The sequence below is a fragment of the Diceros bicornis genome, chromosome 2 (genome assembly GCF_020826845.1).
Source record: "Diceros bicornis minor isolate mBicDic1 chromosome 2, mDicBic1.mat.cur, whole genome shotgun sequence".
Classification (NCBI taxonomy): Eukaryota; Metazoa; Chordata; class Mammalia; order Perissodactyla; family Rhinocerotidae; genus Diceros; species Diceros bicornis.
The window spans coordinates 77626052-77645804 of NC_080741.1; the positions used below are offsets into that span (position 1 = coordinate 77626052).

The 19753-nt window shown below is 37.2% G+C and overlaps 1 protein-coding gene across 1 annotated transcript; it reads left to right on the forward strand.

Moving 5' to 3' along the window:
• The first annotated feature begins 16394 nt into the window (after positions 1 to 16394).
• LOC131421164 (serine/threonine-protein kinase MARK2-like) lies at positions 16395 to 17897 on the forward strand. The gene has a single exon (XM_058567895.1). The coding sequence runs from the start codon at positions 16395 to 16397 to the stop codon at positions 17895 to 17897; it is 1503 nt and encodes a 500-aa protein (XP_058423878.1).
• Positions 17898 to 19753: the final 1856 nt, after the last annotated feature.

Sequence of the window (19753 nt, forward strand, 5' to 3'; positions counted from 1 at the left end):
GCACTCCCTATCAAAATCCCAGCAAACTTGATTCTAAAATTCCTATGGAAATGTTAGGGACCTAGAATATCCAAGCAAACTTGAGAAAGCTGAACAAAGTTGGAAGACTTATACTACATAACTTCAAGATTAACTATAGCAGATGGTGATCAAATAATTATGTTACTAGCATAAGGATCAATAAACGGATTAAAATGATAGAATAGAGAGCTAAGAAATGAACATATACATTTATTTGATTTTTTTTTGACAAAGACATGAAAACAATCCAATAGGAGAAAGAATAGTCAACAAATGGTGCTGGAAAAACTGGATATCCTTAGGAAATATAATATACTTAGACCCCTACCTCACGCTAAACACAAATATTAATTTGAGATGTATCATAGACTTAAATATAAACACAAAAACTATAAAGCTGTTAGAGAAAAATATAGGAGAAAATCTTTGTGACTTGGATGTAGGTAAAATTTCTTAGAACACAAAAATCAAAACCATAAAAGAAAAAAATGATAAATTAGATTTCCTCAAGACTAAAAACTTCTCCTCATTAAAAAAAATCTTACAACTTTGGCATGAGAACATGCATAAAATTTATAAAGTGTAAGTAGATAGTCAAACAGCAAAGAGGAAGCTTGAATGGGCTCCCACTGGCATAATATAGGACAATGTGAACCATAAAATTAATGAGTAATATATCATAACCCTTTAAAGAAAAATGATCTGTGAAACTACTGATAAATAAGTAAATAAATAAAGTAAATGGGGATGACAACCTGTCTTATAGCAGAATGACAACTAATAAATGCAGAAGCAATGATAAAATTGCAAATCATCACTTTGCAGCCACATAGGAATAATTATTGCAGGCAAGACTTGTCAATAGGTGCTAAAACCTTTGGATGAATTTTAAATAAGAAGAGGATATTTACATGGTCTCAAATATCTACAGCCAGGTTATTCATGAATTACAAAGGGATAATGGTAAGTTTAAAGTGAAGGAATCTGGCAGATTGTACCTTTAATCAAGAGATCAAAGTTAACATCACTAGTAATGGGACAAACATAACATTCACTCCTTCATGTGATTCACTGAGAAGAACACAGCATGACTTACAGAGTATTCCATCAGACAAATGCAAATTGAGGACCATTCTACAAAACAACTGACTTGAACTCTTCAAATGTCAATGTCATGAAATACAAAACAAGAATCAGAGACTATTCCAGATTAAATGCTAAAGAATCATGACAACTCAATGCTATGCATCACCCTAGATTAGTTCATAAATGGGTGAAAAAGTCCTATAAAGGACAACTGGTGAAATTGAATAAGGACTTTATTATTAGTATTGCCAATGTTAAATTTCCTTGTTAAATGTTAAATTTAAGATTCCAATGTTAAATTTCTAATTTATTAGAATAAATCTAATCATTTATTTCACTTTAGTTATGTAACTTAATGAATGACCTTGTTCTTAGGGAGAGAGAACGAAAGAAAGAGAGAGGGAGACAGAGAGAGAGAGAAAGAGAGAGAGAGAGAGAGGCATATAGCAAATGTGGTGAAAGGTAACAATTACTGAAGGGTGTGTGGGTACTAATTGTATTATTCCTGTGATTTTTAAGGTTTAAATTTTTTTTCAAAATGAAAAGTTCAAAAACAAAACCAAAAGTAACCTAATTCAAATATTTTTCTGCTGATTACTTAGGAGAGATTCTCTTTATAAATGGCATCATCTTAATCTGTGATTCAGGGCCCTTCCTCAGCCCATGTAGGTTTTCTTCAATGATATCATTTACTAATGGCCTTTTCCCAAATGTTCTTGTTCTTTTTTTCCACCTTGGGAACAAGTATAGTTCTTAGATTTTTAATACCATTATCTATCCTACATATTTAGTATCTTTCTCATTTATTTTTAATGAATATATACTTTTAATTTCTTTGTCCTAACTCTCTGCAGTCTGGTGGCTCTTTCCAAGACGGTTCTGCAAATCACGGACTTTATTTCCACACTAACTTTATTTTGTTAAGCCTGCAATTCAAATTCCACTATTGCACAGATCCTTCACCTGAAGACTTTCCCCTATCATTTTACATTTCAGCTCAACCTTTTGTCTAAATATCATACTGCTATTCTTTCTTAGAGTCTGTTTCTACCTACAGCCAAAGGAAGATGCCGGTTTTATCTAACGCTTCTTAGTAAATCATTATCAGGGGTCTTCCTTCTGTGAGTTTTCAGGTAACACTTTTTTTCTTGTATACTGAGGAATTTTGTTTTTATAGACAGGATGTTGGCCTTTTTACTGCTGACTCATCCAAAAGGATGGGAGAGCAAGCCAGTCCGCATTTGCTAATAGAAGACTTGTCTAAGTGCAGTGTTCCTAACCATTCTAATGCTTCTACCTTAGACTGAGATGAGAGCTTCCTCTTCTCCCCCAAGTCTGGCTCCCTGACATATTTTTTTATATGGGGAGGACTTTCTAACTCTCCCTGCAGGCTGCCCAGCACTCTACTCATAAGGTTGCTCTTCCCAGTATTCAAAATGCCTTCACAGATTCCCTCTCCCAGCACAGTTTATTCTTGGTGTTTAGTCACTGAACGCTTGTAGACGCTCCAGATCATTGCCTATGTACTAGAGAGACAACAACTAAGTCCTGTTTGCCTGTTGGTATAGACTTTTTTTTTTAACTAAACAGTCCAGGTAATAAAGAAAGGTAAAAGGGATTTCTTCCTTACTCTCAGGCCATCATAGAATCAGTGGGTCATAAATGATTATAATTTTATCCCCCATCCTAGACCTATCAAAATTTTGGAATGAGAATTTGGATCATCTAATCAAAACTTTCAGGTCTTGGCAATAAATTGATTTCTTGTCTTAGAATTAAAAAAATTGGGTATTATTTTCAACATCTTCAAAGTACTTCAGTCAAAAGTTGGTAGAGGATTCATCAGAATCAGGTAGTCTAATTGTTTTAACTAGGTTCTCTCATTATGTTTATCTGTAAAAAATAAGTTGACATTGATACTGTAGTAAAATCAACTTTTGGACAAAGCAGAGAGTCAGTTTAGAGAAAATAAGAGATATAATTTTAATACCAATGATAAATGCCTATTTTCCCTTCTTGAATTGAGTTCTTTCAGTTCTTAGGTGTTTTCAAAATTCGTGTTTTGTGTTGTGCAATAACTGCAATATACAGGAGCAAGAGCATGTTCTTTATTTTGAAAATTGCTTTGAAGATGTATATCTTAAAATAAATCAATTTAAGATATAACTTTTGTTATTAGTTTGTAGTTGTATAGTAGTAAATTGCAGTGAGTGTGGCCGGATTTATTTCTACTTTTAGGGATTTATTGGTGTTTCTTTATGGCTTGATATATGAGCACTCATTTTAAATGTTCCATTGGCTCTTAAAAAGAAGGAGCAGTACTTATACAGGATTTAGGATTTGAAATACAGTTATACATAAAAAATATCCTGTGACTATATTACTTAGACTTGTTTTTTGTTTACTTGCTCTATCAAAGACTATGTAAAAATTTTCCAGTTAAATTTGTGTTTCTGGCTATTTATAAGTGTGTGTTTTATGTATTTAAATCCTAAGTTAAATGTTTAAAGGTTTACTACTATTTCTACTTTATATATACTATGGCATGTGTTTTCAGTATGCACATATATGAACTATAAATATTACATATATACATATATTAATTATATTCATTTTTTGTTTATTTCACCTATCAAAGGCTGACAGGTTATATTCAAAAAGTCTATGACTATTCTTTCTCCTTGTATGACTAAGTACTTATTTTATATATTTAGATAACAGGTTATCACTTAAAGTCTCACCACAGTTTTATACTTCTTGTGGATTGTATGTTTCCTAACAAAGAGCATTTTTACTTAAAAGCTTACCTTGAACTCCACTTCCATATTGTTATTGGAATCCTTGCTTGATGTATAATACACCATTGAATAGAGAACATATTTTCATTATCGCAGAAACTTCCCCTCATGTCCTTTTCTGGTCAACTCACTTCTCAGAAGAATTACTCTTCTGATTTTTATAATCACAGGTTAATTTCTCCTGTCATCAACCTTTGTACAAATGTAACCATACCTAATATACCCATGTGTAGTCTGGCTTTTTTCACTCCAAATAGTGTTTTAAAGATTCAATTATTTTGTTGCTTGTAACAGTAATTCATCTTATTTATTTTTGAGAAGCATTGCATTGTCTAGATATACCATAATTTTTAAACCTATTCTCCTTTTGATGGACATTTAGGTTATTTCCAGTGTTCTGTTATTATGAATAAGAGGCTACTACGAATATTCTTGAACAGGTTTTTTGTGGACATATGCACTCATTCTCTTGGGTGTATTACTCAGAATGGAATTGCTTAGTCATAGGGTACATACTTAAAGCTTTAAAACAGCCACATAATTTCCCAAAGTGGTTATACCATTTTTAATCACACTTGTAATGGAACCAGATGCTTTGCATCACCAGTGATTGGAGTGGAGTATGTATACTCCTGAGGGCTCCCTGAGACCCTTTAAGGGGTATCTTAGTATTCATAATAATACTAAGATGTTATTTGTCTTTTCCACCATGTTGATATTTGTACTGTTGGAAGAAAAGCAATGGGGGTAGGGGGTAAAAATAAGTCTGCTCTTCATTTTAGCATAATCAGAGCAGTAGCACCAAACTGTACAGATAGTCTTTGTTTTCTTCACTGCCATGCACTTACAGTTCAAAAACAAAAAACAAAAAACTAACCAACAAAAAACAAATAAATTTGTCAGTATTGCATAAGAATGTCCTTGACAAAGAAGTAAAAATTGCTAATTTTGCTAAATTGTGACTCTTGAGTACACTTAATTTTAATATTTTTTGTGACAAAACAAGAAGTACACATTAATCACTACTGTTGTATTCTGAAGTACGATGGCTATCTTGACAAAAAGCACTCGTGAAGGAAGTTGGCTGCTTTTTTCATAGAACACCATTTTTACTTAAAAAAACGACTGACAGTCTATAATTATTCAGATTGGATATTTGTTAGACAGTTTTCAAAAATTAACTAAGTGTGTCTGTCACTTCAAGGAAAACAACTGATTGCATGTGTTACTCGTGATAAAAGTTGAGCTTTTAAGCAAAAATTTGAATTTTAAAAAAGTTACAAGCACCAGCTTCCTATATTTAAAGATGTACCTGATAAGATTGGTGGTGATATTAATGAATGGGGCTTTTAGTATTACATAATGAAATGTGTCAACATTTAGAAGATCTGCATAACTTAGTAAACCAATATTTTCTAGATAATGTATGATGTTACAAAATCACGCTTGAGTGAAAGATCTATTCAAAGTTCAAGATAGACAATAGATATTAATGTAACAGAATGTGAAAAGTTTATAGATATGTGTTTTTAGTTTCCTAAGGCTGCTATAATGAAATACCAAAAACTTGGTGGCTTTAAACAACAGAAAGTTATTTCACACTTTTAGAGGCTGAAATCCAAAACTAAGGTGTTGGCAAGGCTCCCTCTGAAGACTTTAAGATAGAATCTGTTTCTTGCCTCTTCCAGCTTCTGGTGGTCGAGGTATTCTTTGGTCTGTGGCCACATCTCTCCAATCTTCTACCTTCATGGTCACATTAACTCCTCCTCTTTTCTCTCAAATCTTCTTCTTTCCCTCTCTTCAAGGATACAAGCAATTGTATTTAGGGTCCACCTAGATAATCCAGGATTATCTCAAGATCCTTAACTTAATCACATCTTTTGTCATAGAAAGTAGTATTCACAGGTTCCAGGGATTAGGACATGGATATACCTTTTGGGGGGACATCATTCATCCCACACAATATAGTTTTTTATATTCCATATTGTAACTAATATTTAAGGTATTACCACTTTTTGAGTTTTGGTATAGTATAAAAGAATATCTACCTTAGCTTAAAAGGCATTTAAACATACTCCTTCCTTTTTCAGCTACATTTCTGTTTGAGGCTGGATTTTCTTCAGCTACATCAGCCAACACAACTTGTCACAACAGATTTAATGAAGAAACAAATATGAGAACACAGCTTCTATTAAGCCATATGTTAAAAGATTTACCAAAAATGCAACACTCTGTCATGCTTGTCACCAAATATTTTTTATTTTGGAAAATACAGTAATTTTTCAAAAAATGTGTTGTTTAACATTTACTGCATTCATTATTATAATTTTAAATGCATTAATAGATAAATGTAGTTTTTAAAATTTTTGTTTTAGTTTCTAATATGGTAAATAGCGATAGATAAATCCACATTATGGAAAGGTCTTTAGGGGTTTTCAATAATTTTTAAGAGTATAAAGTAATTCTGAGACTACAAAGTTTGAGAAGCACTGCTCCACATCCTTGACAACATTTGTTGTTGTCAATCTTTTTAATTTTGCCATTGTAGTAGCTGGGGAATTGTATCTCATTGCTATTTTAATTTGCCTCACCTGATGACAAGTGGGGTCAAGTACCTTAGTGGTTAATTCATATGTCTTTTTAAAAAATGTATTGCTTTCTAACTCCTTGTAATAATTTCTTTGACCTAATTGACATCAAAAGTGTGTTGCTTAATTTCCAAATATTTGGGGATATACATATATCCCCACATATATATATTTGTTGTTGTTACTGATTTTTCATTTATATATGTTATCAGAGAACATACTCTATATAATTTCATCATATAGAAATTTTTTGAGACTTATTTTATGGCCCTGTAAATAGTCTACCTAGGTAAATGTTTCATGTTCACTTGAAAAGAATGAGTATCGTAAGGTTTTTTTTTTTTGGTCCCAGCTCTCCTTCCTTCAATTATTCCTCCATACTTTCTTAAAAGAGGTGTGATCATGACCCACTCTTCCTTAAAAATTGCCAATGGCTCTCCAATGCCAAATTCTACAGAGATCTTCACCTACTTTTCCAGATTTATCTCCAGTTTTATTAACTGTGCATTTAAGGCTGTTCCTTGAACACGCCTTCTCATTCACGCTTCTTTCCTTTCTAATCCAACTCCCTGTACTTCTGAGTACCCTTTCTTCCTCATATATCTTGTAAAGTCTCACACCCAAGAACTTAAAATGTCCTGTCCTGTCTGTGACTTATATAAATATTAATTAGGTTATTTTGGTAATAATGTTTAAATCTTCTGTATGCTTTCTAATTTTATTTTTTTCTCTGCTTTTTTTTTATCAATAATGAAGAGAGAAGTGTGAAAACCTTCATATGTAATCGTGGATTTATGTCTCCCCCTAGGTTTGTCAGTTTGCTTAATACATTAATAATTTCTATTTTGAATTGTACACACCTTTAAAATTGTTATTCATTCTTGCTGAATTGACCCTTTTTATCATTATGAAAAAATTCTATTTATTTCACAATATTTCTTGTCCTGAAGTTGATTTTGTCTGCTATGAATAAAAGCACACCAGCTTTCTTACTGTTTTCATGGTATATGCCTTTTCATTCTTTTACTTCCAATTTTTTTGTGTCTACATATTTAAATTGCATATCTTATAAATAGCTTTGAGATGGTTCCTGATAATTCTATTGAGTCTGACAATCACTGCCTTTTGATAAGAATGTTTTGTCCATTTATATTAGACACAATTATGAAGAACAGCAAGTTTTTCTGTTTGTCCCCTTTGTTCTTTGTTTCTCATTTCTTGCCTTCTTTGGATGAATTGAGTATTTTTTAATGATTTTATTCTATTTCTTCAAATGATTTTTAAACTATCCTTTCTTTTTTGGGGTATACGGCTTACCTTATCCTTAACTTATTACAGACTACCATGAATTAAGATTGTACTGCTTCACATATAAGGATTATTCCATTTATTTCTCCTTCTTCCTTTGTGCTATTGTTGTCACATATGTTATTTCCACATTTTACAAAATCTCAGAATACATTATTATAATTTTTTCAAAATAAGAAATAATTAGTCATTTAAATTTGTATATGTGTTTTTTTCTGGTGTAATTCATTTCTTCCTATAGGTATGATTTTCCAACTCGTGTCATTAATTTTTCAGCTTGAAAAGTTTTATTTAACATGTCTTTAATGCTGGTGAAAATTGTCCCAGTTTTCATTTATCTTATAATATATTCATTTCACCTTTTCTTGAAGGTTATTTTTGCTGCATATAGAATTCTAGGTCGACAGAATTTTTTTTTTTTAAATTTCTGTCAGCACTTTAAAGAAGTTGTTGTACTATCTTTTGGACTCTTTTGTTTCTCTTTTGCTGATGAAAAGTCAACCATTATTCTTATCCCTGTTCCAATATGAACAAAAGCAATATGTGTTTTTATCGCTGGCTCCTTTTAACTCTTTCTCTTCATGTTTGGTTTTTGGCAATTTTACTTCTGATGTGCTTTCATTTGAATTTCTACTACTTGGGGTTTGCTGAACTTCTTAAATCTATAAATTTATATTTTTCAGTGAATTTGGAAAATGTTCAGCCATTATGTCTTCAAATATTTTTTCTGCACATTTTTTTCTATCCTTCTATGATTCCAATTACACATAAGTTAGATTGTTTGATATTGTCCTACATGTCACTGAGGTTCTGTTTATTTTCTTTCAATCTTTATTTTCTGTGTTTAAATTCTAATCACCTCTCTACAAGTTCACTGATTCTTTTCTGATGTGACCAATTTTCTAAGTCCATCCAATAATTTTTTTCAAAGAGTGTATTTTTTAAAAATTCTAGAATATTCATTTGGATTTTTGATAGTGTCATTGCTTTAATGGGGTTTCTCATAATTTTATTAATTCTGTCCTCTCTTCTTATAAATTTTTAAACATATTTATCATAGTTACTAAATTCTACATCTGGAACATCTGTTGATCTGCTTCTATTGACCGCTCTTTTTCTCCCGATCACTTGCCATATTTTTCTCATGCTTTGTATGTGTAGTAATTTTTTATTGTATGATTGGCATTGTGAATGATACATTTTAGAGCCTCTGAATTTATCTACCTCTGAAAAATATAGAGTTTTACACTTGCAAGCAGTTAAATTACTGGTTGATCACCTTGATCATAGAGGCTTGGTTTTGGGCTTAGTCATGATGGGTATATTTTGGTTTTATTTTTACTCATAAGGCATATAGTTCTTAGTCCTGGGCTAATTTGTAGGACATGGCCCTACTGAGGTGTTAAGGGAAATTCCAAAGCGTTCAACAGGCTATACTAACTTGATGGAACTTGATTTGGAAACTCTGTCTTCCTAGAACCAACTGCGGAAATCTCTGCCTCCTATCTACTGTTTTTTTCTAGGTTTCTTTATTCCTACCTCTACATACATATTTTTTAATATCGTCCAAGAATTTGAAGGAGTTACATGCAGAGTTTGGGATTTCCTCTCTGTAGCTTCCTCCTTTCCGGGAGTTTCCTCCAATTTCTAGCTACTCTGACAGCACCAAGCTCTGACTTTTGTCTCTTCAGCCCATTTCTCTTTGAACTCTAATCTCATTCTGTGGTAGAAAACTAGAAAATACTTTTAAGGAAAAAGCTGTTTAAATACAGCATTCTTTCTCTCAAGAATTGTGTCCTCTACAGTTTCTGCCTGTTTTTGTCTGCTTATCAGTAGCTTTAGGCAGTTTATTTTAATATTTTGTGCAGAATTTATACATGTTAATGGTGACTGGAATAATATGACACAACCTTCTCTGCCATTTCCAGAATTGGAGATCCCCTACTGATCAGAATAATTTTCTTTTAATAATAATATTTACCTCATTACCAATGCAAGTAACAAAAATATCTGATCTGTCATCTTATTTCATGTTTTCTGTTTTATATACTTGATATGTTTAAGATTTTCAATTTAATTATTTTCCCTTTAATAACTTGGTAGATATTGAAAATAAAAAGTTCCCACAAACTTAGGAAAAGATGGATTGTTTTGAACTCATGGTACAAGTAGCATCAGAATCAGCTTTAAAGCTGTTCAATTGATCAATGACATATTACAATCCAACATATCAGTGACAGCTCCTTGCTACCAAAAGTCAGCCCATCAAAAACAGAATCACTCCAATATACATGCTGCTGAGTACCAAGCAATCAAAAGCAATCTCACCCAAGTAACCATGCTTTTACTAATGATGTCAACCCATATATACCTCTGAAAGTCCACCATTCTCTGAACTCCATGTTTTCTAAAAATTCCATGTATGATTAGCAGTCTGCTCTGCTTGGAGAGACTGTGCCTGATCATCAACACTCTTCTCTACTATAATAAGCAATAAATTCAGCTTTAAAATTTTTTTTAGCTATTCAGTGGTGGTCATGTCATCCTTTAATAGTATTAATCTATTTTCTACTCATTCTACTAACGGTTACAATTATATATCTTAGTGTCAGAATGAATTCCCTCCTGCCTCCCACTCTCTACTCTAGTGTTGTTGAACTACCAGTTTTTTTGGTCTGATTTAGGGTTTATATTATATATTTATTTGATTATCTTATTATATTGAAATATTATGTTTTCCAAGATCTATTTCATATCCATAATTACCGAACTCATTTGCACTTAATTTTGTATTTCATTTGCTTTAATTCTCTTCTTCAATCTTTTCTCTTTATTTCACTATTACTTTTTTATTTGTGTGTTCTTTATTTTGATTCATTGTTGGATTACTTGAAATTCGCCCTTGAGTAATTTTTTTCAGGAGTGCCACCTAGTTTATTTCTTGCATTTTTATATATCCAAGATTTTGTTTTGCCTTCAGACTTTAATGATAATATGTTTAAATACAGTATTTGTTGATCACAACCTTTCACACTTAACACTCTGTAGACCTTCTTGTTTTGTAGCATTACTGTTGTAGAAGTGACAAGCCATTCTTTTTTTTTTTTGTTAGTAACCTTACATTTATTGTTCTGCCCTGACGGCTTTAGATCCTGACTTTTTAAATCCTTGAAACAAAATAATTTTATGAAGGTTGTTTCTGATTTCCATCTCTATTCATTGATTTTGCTTTGTACACAGTGAATCCTTTTCATCTGAACTCCAATTCTTTCTTCTTTAAATAACATTACTTCTATATATATCTGAATAGTCATTTCTTTTCCACTTAATTTATTCCCTTCTGACTACTCTAGAAAAACAGTCAAAACTATACATCATGGAATACAAGGTCTTTCACCATTTGATCACTAAGTATTTCTTATATTTATCTTCTACTGAATCCTTTCCTCTTCATACCTAATGCTTTAGACACATAGACCTGTTTTCCAATCCTTAGCATTCATAATCAGGAGTCTTACCTTGTGTAAAGCCTTCCTACAATTTCTAGGTAGAATTGTTTACTCTCTTCATTATACTACTATTGCCATCAATACATATTTTATCAGAGCACATATAATACACTATTGCATTCACATGTTCCATCCTATTACACTGTAGACATTTAGAGGGTAAGTAAACTATCCAATTTGTCCTAGTGTCACCTGCATTTAGCAAAGTGCTTGGTGTAGAGGATGCTGTTTAATAAATGTTTGTAGAGTCAATGAATGGACATACAATTGGTATTTACTGGATGAACATTGATCAAGAAGTCATAAAACTGGGGTTTAATCATGGTTAGAAACTTATAATTATTCGACTTTGCATCTCTGTGCCTTTGTGTCCTCACTTGTATATTGACGGGGTTTGGTTAAGTAACCAGTAAGTTTTCTTCCAGCTCTAAAATATCATGACTCCCTAAATTCATTTCTCCAATTCCCAATATTTCTTCTGGATAGTAAGATAGGTCTGTATAGAGATTCAACAAAAATTTAAGTCCATCAAGGAAACAAAACTATAACAACATAGCTTTTATTATATGCAAGACATATAATTTATCTTATTTGTTCCCCATAACAATCCATCCATTGTAGATAAAATCATTATCCTCATTTTACAGATAAGCAAACTGAGACAGAGAGAGGTTAAATAATATGCGCAAATTCACATATCACCTGTAAATGATTAAGCTAATATTTGAGACTAGGTAGACTGACGCTTGAGTTCTGTGCTCTTAACTAGCACACTATGCTGTTTCTCATCGTTCTAGACAGCTAGAATTCCATTTAAATATAAATCTTCTTTTCCAATAACAGTCATTATTACTTGCTCATGGTAGGTGCTCACTATGTATATTTGTAAATGAAAGCATAAACCTTCATGACTTACATGACCAAAATGTTGATACAGCATGCACACTATAGCTACAAGCACTCTAAATATAACAGAGAATATCTAATTGGCTTTCTTGAACTTTTCCATGTTTGTGTGTAGTGAATGCCAAAATAAAATGTAATCGAGATCTTTATAAAGCACCATAAGCAGCATTTAAGAAGGAAAAATTCTAAAAATTAAAGTATTTTCCAAGTTCTTACATTTCAATTCAACATTGCCACAAATAAGAGCATTATTTATAAAATACAGTGGTAATAACGCTTCTGTGGATTAGCATGGAGAATGTATATCAGCAATAAAATTGTAAATGTACAAGGCAGGTATAATATCCTAACTGTGTTCAAAGCTATCAAGATATAGTGCATTCAAATATGAACAGAAAATTAGATATTAGGATAGTCTTCACTATATAACCTTTGTATTTTTAAATATAGTATTTAAAAAATCCTGTAATGATGGGTACAACTCTTTCGAAATTTTGATACATATAGTTTAAGATTAAAAGTACTGTATATTCACTATATAAAATATAGAAAATACTGGCAGGCAAAAGAATGGAAACCTGAAATCCCACCACTCAAAAATAACCATTGGCAACATTTGGGTATATCTCCTTCTTGTCTTATGTAGGCAGAAGGGTGTGTGTGTGTGTGTGTGTGTGTGTGTGTGTGTGTGTGTGTGTGATTGAGAGAGAGAGAGACAGAATTTGAGTATATTCCAATATGTAGATGAGGATGTGCTGGCAATAATAGTAATAATCCAAATCCAAATGCAATGACTGCTGCTCCCTCATACTCTTGAAGGACACCCCACTTATTGTGGAGTCCCCACTAAGTATTTTTGGAACTCTTAGCATTTGCTTTGATTCTTCTACTGTTTCAGCTTCCCAGTTTTAAATACTCTCTGTTCAAAGCCACTTGCTGCTGCTGCTGCCACTACTGATACAGCCCAACATGAGAATATCCATGTCTGTTCTAAGAGCTCCCTCCTGACATTGGTTCCATGCAGAAGTAGGAAGACTACCTCTTTCCCCTGTTCTGTAGCCCATGTTGTCACTTGGGGCTGAAAGTCTGGGCTCTGATCTCTTCTGTGAGTCACATAGTCATTCATGGAGACACCTCCTTAAAGTTCTGCCTCTAACTACCCTGTTTATAGAGATCCCAAACAAACACAAAAACAAAATGAGGTCAGATGAGGGGCTAGGTGCTAATAAATCCATTTTGTTTTTTTGACTCATTTCTGTCTCCAACCTTATACCAGGATCTGCCGTATAAAATCATCAATATTCAGCCACTTTTTTACATACACAAATCAGCAATTTCACATGCTTTAACCCAATGACTCTCCCTTTCTCCAATTTGAACCAGAACTCCAAAGGCCCTGTGGCTGACTCCGCATTTTCCCCCTTTATCCATTCTCTTTTTAGTCTTCCTTTCAGTAATAGAACTCCTTTTAATTTTAGTTAGACACGGCTACACAGCTAGAGACTACCTTTCCTTCTACCTCCTCCAGCATGGCATCTAGCATACCACACACAACATCAGTGTCCTTTGTGCTCTGCTCAGTTGCTCAGGAGATCATATATTGATTCTGGATCCAGAGTCTGAAGATGGGGTTTTGCTCTCTGGGTCTGTTTATTCCAAGTCGGATGGCAAAGTGAATCTCACTCAGTTCTCTTGGCCTCAGGGTCCTCATCTTAAAGTGTGGTGATTAGACCAGATGACTCTCACATTGGCTTCATGCAATGGCTGGTTTCTAGCATCTCTTCTAGCTTTAAAACTATGTGATTCTAATAACCGTACAGAGCCTCTGTTTAAAGTTTTTCAAAGTTGCTTCTCCACGTATGTAATTTCATTTTCCCCCTTTGGAGATATATATATATATATATAGTTGTTGTTGTTGAGGAAGAGTAGCCCTGAGCTAACATTCGTTGCCAATCCTCCTCTTTTTGCTGAGGAAGATTGGCCCTGGGCTAACATCCATGCCCATCTTCCTCTACGTTATATAAGACACTGCCACAGCATGGCTTGATAAGCAGCGCGTAGGTCCATGCCTGGGATCTGAACCTGTGAACCCCAGGCCGCTGGAAGCAGAGTGTGCGAACTTAACCACTACGCCACTGGGCCGGCCCCCTCTTGTAAATTTTCTGACTTGAAGTCTATTTCATCACATATTAGTATAGGAACCCCAGCTCTCTTTTGGTTACTATTGAAGTGGACTGTCTTTTTCCACTCTCTCGTGTTCAACTTTTTTGTGTCCTTGGGTCTAACGTGAATCTCGTGTAGACAGCAAATAGTTGGAGAATGATTTTCTATCCGTTCTGCCAGTCTGTCTTCTGATTGGAGAGTTAAATGCATTTACATTTAAAGTAATTACTGATAAGGAGGGACTTACCTCTGTCATTCTGCTGTTTGTCTTCTATATGCCTTATAGCTTTTTTTGTCATTGCTGCATGACTGTCTTCTTTTATATTTAGTTCATTTTGGGTAGTGAAACATTTCAATTACCTTCTCATTTCCTTTTGTGTATATTCTACAGCTTTTTCGTTTGTGGTCACCATGGGATTACACTTAACATCCTGAAGTTACAACACTCTAATGTCAATTTATACCAGCTTAACTTCAGTAATGTACAGAAACTCGGCTCCTATACAGCTCTGACTCCACCCCATTTCAGTTATTAATGTCACAAAATTACATCTTCAGACATTTTGTATCCAAAAACATATACTAACCGGGTTTTTTAATACTTTGGTCTTTTAATGTAGAAAACAGAAAGGGGAGCTACACACTAAAGTTCCAATAGCCCTAGCTTTTATCATTGTCCACATATGTGCTTTGACCAGAGATCTTCATTTCTTCATAAGGCATTGAGTTACTGTCCCCTGTCCTTTCGTTTCAACCTGAAGGACTCCCTTCACTGGAGGGCAGGTCTAGTGGCAAGAACTCTCTCGGCTTTGATTTATATGGGAATGTCTTAATTTCTCCCTCATTTATGAAGGACAGTTTTGCCAGATATAAGATTCTTGGTTGGATTCTTTTTTCCTTCAGCACTTGGAATATGTCAACCCATGCCATCTGGCCTCCAAGGTTTCTGATGAGAAATCTGCTCATGATCTTCCTGGGGAAGAGACAACGAAAGCTCTCTCCCTCTCAGCTTTATAAATGCTGATGATATCCCTTCTTGAGTCTTATGCAGCAGAACGCTTTCCTATAGTGTTATAGTATCAGTTAAGTTATAGGAGCATTTTGAGACTAATCAGAGTTTAAGGAAAAGGAATTGAATATTTTAAAGTGTAGACATTATGAGGTCTTTAAAAGCCAAAAATTATTACAGATTTTTAAGTTAGAAATGAAAAGGCCACTGAAGCATCCTACAGATTTTAATTTCTAATAAAGTAAATATCACTCTCTAATATTCCACATAAATAAAAAGCTCTCTGGGGTCCTTTATTTTAAGAGTAAAGGGGTCTTGAGACCAAATGCTGAGAAAACTACTATGGTTTATCCCCAGCCATGACTGGCCCATTTCTTGCTCTGACCTAATAAGGAGCCACTGTGATGGAGTTTACAAATACCTATATAAGTTTCTGGTTGGGCCTAGGTTTTTTGTCCTTATAGCCCAGGAAGCTGCTTGTGGTGACCTGTCGGACTTGGACTGCGGTTAGTTAGCTTGTTTTCCCATTTTGCTTATTTTTTCCCCATTTTGTTTTTTTTCCTTTTCCCCCATTTTGTTTATTTTTTCCCCATTTTGTTTTTTTTCCTTTTTCCCCCCACTTTATTTTTTCCCCATTTTGTTTTTTTTCCTTTTTTCCCCCACTTAGTTTATTTTTTCCCCATTTTGTTTTTTCCCCATTTTGTTTTTTTTCCTTTTTCCCCCCACTTTATTTTTTCCCCATTTTGTTTTTTTCCCATTTTGTTTTTTTGTTCCCCTTTTGTTGATAAATTTATTTTGTTATTTAGTGTTAGTATTGTTAGTACAGTCAGTATAGTTAGTATTGTTGGTACAGTTAGTATAGTTAGTATTATTTACTAGTGTAGTTAGTAAGTGTAGGTGGCATTGTTCGTATCATTAGTTAGTATTAGTTAGCATACTATAGTTTTGTTTGTTAGCATAGTTAGCATCGTTAGTTAGTATAGTCAGATAGTGTTAGCAGGTCACCATGCTTCCGGGCCATGAGGCCACCTCTTCTGAGAAGAGGACCAGTATTAACCATTACAAGTTCATTAAGACCATAGGCGAGGGCAGCTTTGCCAAGGTAAAGTTAGCCCTCCACATCCCGACCGGGACAGAGGTGGCCGTTAAAGTCCTTCATAAGAACCAACAGAGCTCCTCCAGCATCAAGACACTTGCCCGGGAAGTCCACAGCCTGAAGGCGCTGCAGCACCCGAATATCGTCAGATTGTTTGAGGTGATTGACACCAAAGACAGGTTATGCCTTGTGATGGAGCATGTTACGGGAGGAGACATGTATGATTTCTTAAGAATCCATGGCCCCATGACGGAAGAAGAGGCCCGAGGGAAATTTCAACAACTAGTTTCCGCTCTCCACCACTGCCACCAGAGAGGCATTGTCCACCGGGACCTGAAGCCGGAGAACATTCTTCTCGACGACGACCTGAACATAAAGCTGACAGACTTCGGTCTGAGCACTATGTTCCTGGGCCGGAAGCTGACTAGCTGCTGCGGCACCCTCTCTTATGTGGCCCCGGAGATCTTGCGGGGCCTAGAATACGACGGCCCCGCGGTCGATGTCTGGAGCCTGGGTGTCGTCCTGTACGTCATGGTCACTGGATGCCTGCCTTTCCCGGGGGAGGACATAGGGACCGTGAAGCGGCGGGTCCTGACGAGGCGAGTCCATCTTCCTTTATTTTTATCAGATGAATGTAGAAATCTCCTGAGAAAACTGTTGACCGTCGAACCCAGCGAGAGAGCAACTCTAAAAGACATCCTGAACGACCCGTGGGTGAATGTGGGCCACGAGAAACTCAGGCCTCACAGGGAGCTGCCCTGTGACAACATGGACCCCTCGGTGACAGAGGTAATGGTGAGGGACCTGGGCTTTGAGTGGGGCAAGATCCGGCCTTCATTAAGGGCAAGAAAATACGACCACCTGATGGCCACGTACCTCATCTTGAAATCCAAGCAACAGGAGGAGGAGGGCCCCCCGACTGTAATCCCTTCCGTTGGCCCCCAATCTTTCCCAACCGGCGAGGGGCAGCTGCTCTCTGCATCTCCACTGAGACGAAGTCACAGCGAACCTCTTCTTCCGACCTGGTTCCACAAAGAAGATCAGCGGCCCGAGGAGAAGCAGGAGTCAGGGCTGAAGGCCAAAGAGCCCGCCAGTGCCCTCCCCAGCCTGGAGTCGAGGACCGCCAGCCCCAGCCCAACCCCTTCGAGGAGCCCTGGGGCCTGCCCCCGCACCCACAGCACCAGCAACGGGACTGGAGCCCCAGAGGACACCCACTGCCCCCAGGGTGTATCCTACAACAGAAACTCCCCCGATGCCGGGCAGCCTGATGGGGAGACCCCAGCCTCTCCCTCGGGCCCCAGCCAGGGCTGGCGGGGCGCCGCTGGGAGATTCATAAACTTTATAAGTCGCTTCTGTTTTTGTCTGCCCAGCAAGAAGAAGCACGTCAAACTCAACCAAGTGAAGCCGCTTTAAGCTCTGGCAGGGACAAATCAACGATTGTGGGGAGGTCAAGCTGCATCGCCCCCATTTTAAATGGAGAGCCAGCTGCTGAGCTCCAGGGAGCCTGGCAGCGTGGTGTGGGAGTTTGGCCAGAGGCTGGAGGTCTTCAGCGGGGAGTGGGAGCAGGGCAAGCAGTACGGGCCGTACGTGCACGGACGTCCGGGCGAGAGGACTTGGTCAGGTGGACGACGGAGGGGTGCAAACTGCTGAGGGATTCAAGTCAAAACGGTATCCGGCACCTCCCACCAGAACACTTGGTTAACTTAGAGGACGGCCTGGAGGAGCCTGGGGGGCGCGAGAAGAGGCCTCCCTAGCTGCAGGTCTGCCAGAACGGACTGTTTTTCCTGGGGCACTTCTTCCCTCCCCGGTCCTCTCCGTCTCTTCTTCCATGTTTGTGGGGAAGAGGCACGGTTCTTATAAAGTACTTGGTTTTCCAAGTCTTGTAATAACCTTGAAGCTCCAGAAAGATGTGTCACAGAGACGCTGTTGGGCATCCTCCCTGCACAGGATGGGGCTGTGCATGCTGCAGTGTGAGAAGCGTGTAGTGATGTAGTGCTTGGAGTTAGTCAGAACGACTAAATGGGAAAGTGACTTAGAATTATGATGGTAACTCACAACAGCAACCAATGTGGTTCTGAAGGGAAAAGGCTGTGAGGCATATTGCAGGGCAGAAAGACAGAAACTGGGTACTGACATTACCTAATGTTTTCAGAAGGACCAAGGGAAACTTCTGATCCTGTGGCCTTGATTAACTACAACCAAGAGGTCCATAGCAGGATAACAAAGTCCCGTGAGCTAGCCTGTGTGGGGCGTCAGAGAAGTGTCACGGGTGTGGGCCCCCAGAGCAGCTTCAGGGTCGCTTACAAGTGCAGCTGAGTTTTCTGACTACAATGCAGGAGTTAGGCCTTTCCACTGTGAGGATTTCTCCTGTTTATAACAGTGGCACAGAGCAGTCCCTCTAAGAGGCCCGCCTGAGGTGTGGGCTGTTCAGCCAGCTCAAGGTTCCAGGGGAGCTCCACGGACAGCCAGACATCCTGGGGAGGGTTCATCAGAGGGAGGGTTCATTTATCAGGGAGCTTCCACATGGGCTCCTAAGAAGCCTGAGGAATGTCTAGGAGGCCCCTGGCTGCTTCTCGAGGGGCTGGGTTGCAGTATGTGCAGAGTCTGTCAACAAGCTCACGAGACCGCCCAGGGACGGTCCTAGCGTCTGGCTGCTCAGAGAAGATTTTCCTTCTCCCTCTGAGAGCAGGGCCAGGAGAGGTAAGAAGGGGGCTGGGAATGGGCTGGGAGTCTTGTCACTCCCCCTTCACATCCCCCGTTTTGTTTTCTTTACACTAAACAGCCCGATGTGTGGTCACTCAGTGTTGCTCTCCTTGAAATCTGTGCATGGCTCTCATTGCCTTCAGGGCAAGTCCCAGTTCCTTACTGGTCTTTGGGGACCCTCTGTGACCTGTCCCTCTGCAGACCTTTTCACTACCACCCCCTCCTTGCACTTGACTCACACTGAATTTTTCCGTTTCCCACAGACGCTCTGCCCATGAGGTTTATTTTCTGGGAAGCCCACACGCCGGACACTTGGCCAGACTCCATTGGCGGGGGCGGGGGGAATTTGTAGCTGGGGGGGAGGGGAATTTGAAGAACTGGAGCGTGTGTGGAGCAAGGGGTGAGGTGGTGTTTTAGTTATTGGTCATTGTGTAACAAACCACCCCTAAACTTAACGGTCTAAAATGAGAATCATCATTTATTTACTCAAGATTTCACAGTTTGGGCAAGGCCAGGCGGGGACAGCTCCTCTCTGCCCTTTGTGACATCAGCTGAGGCCTTGCTCA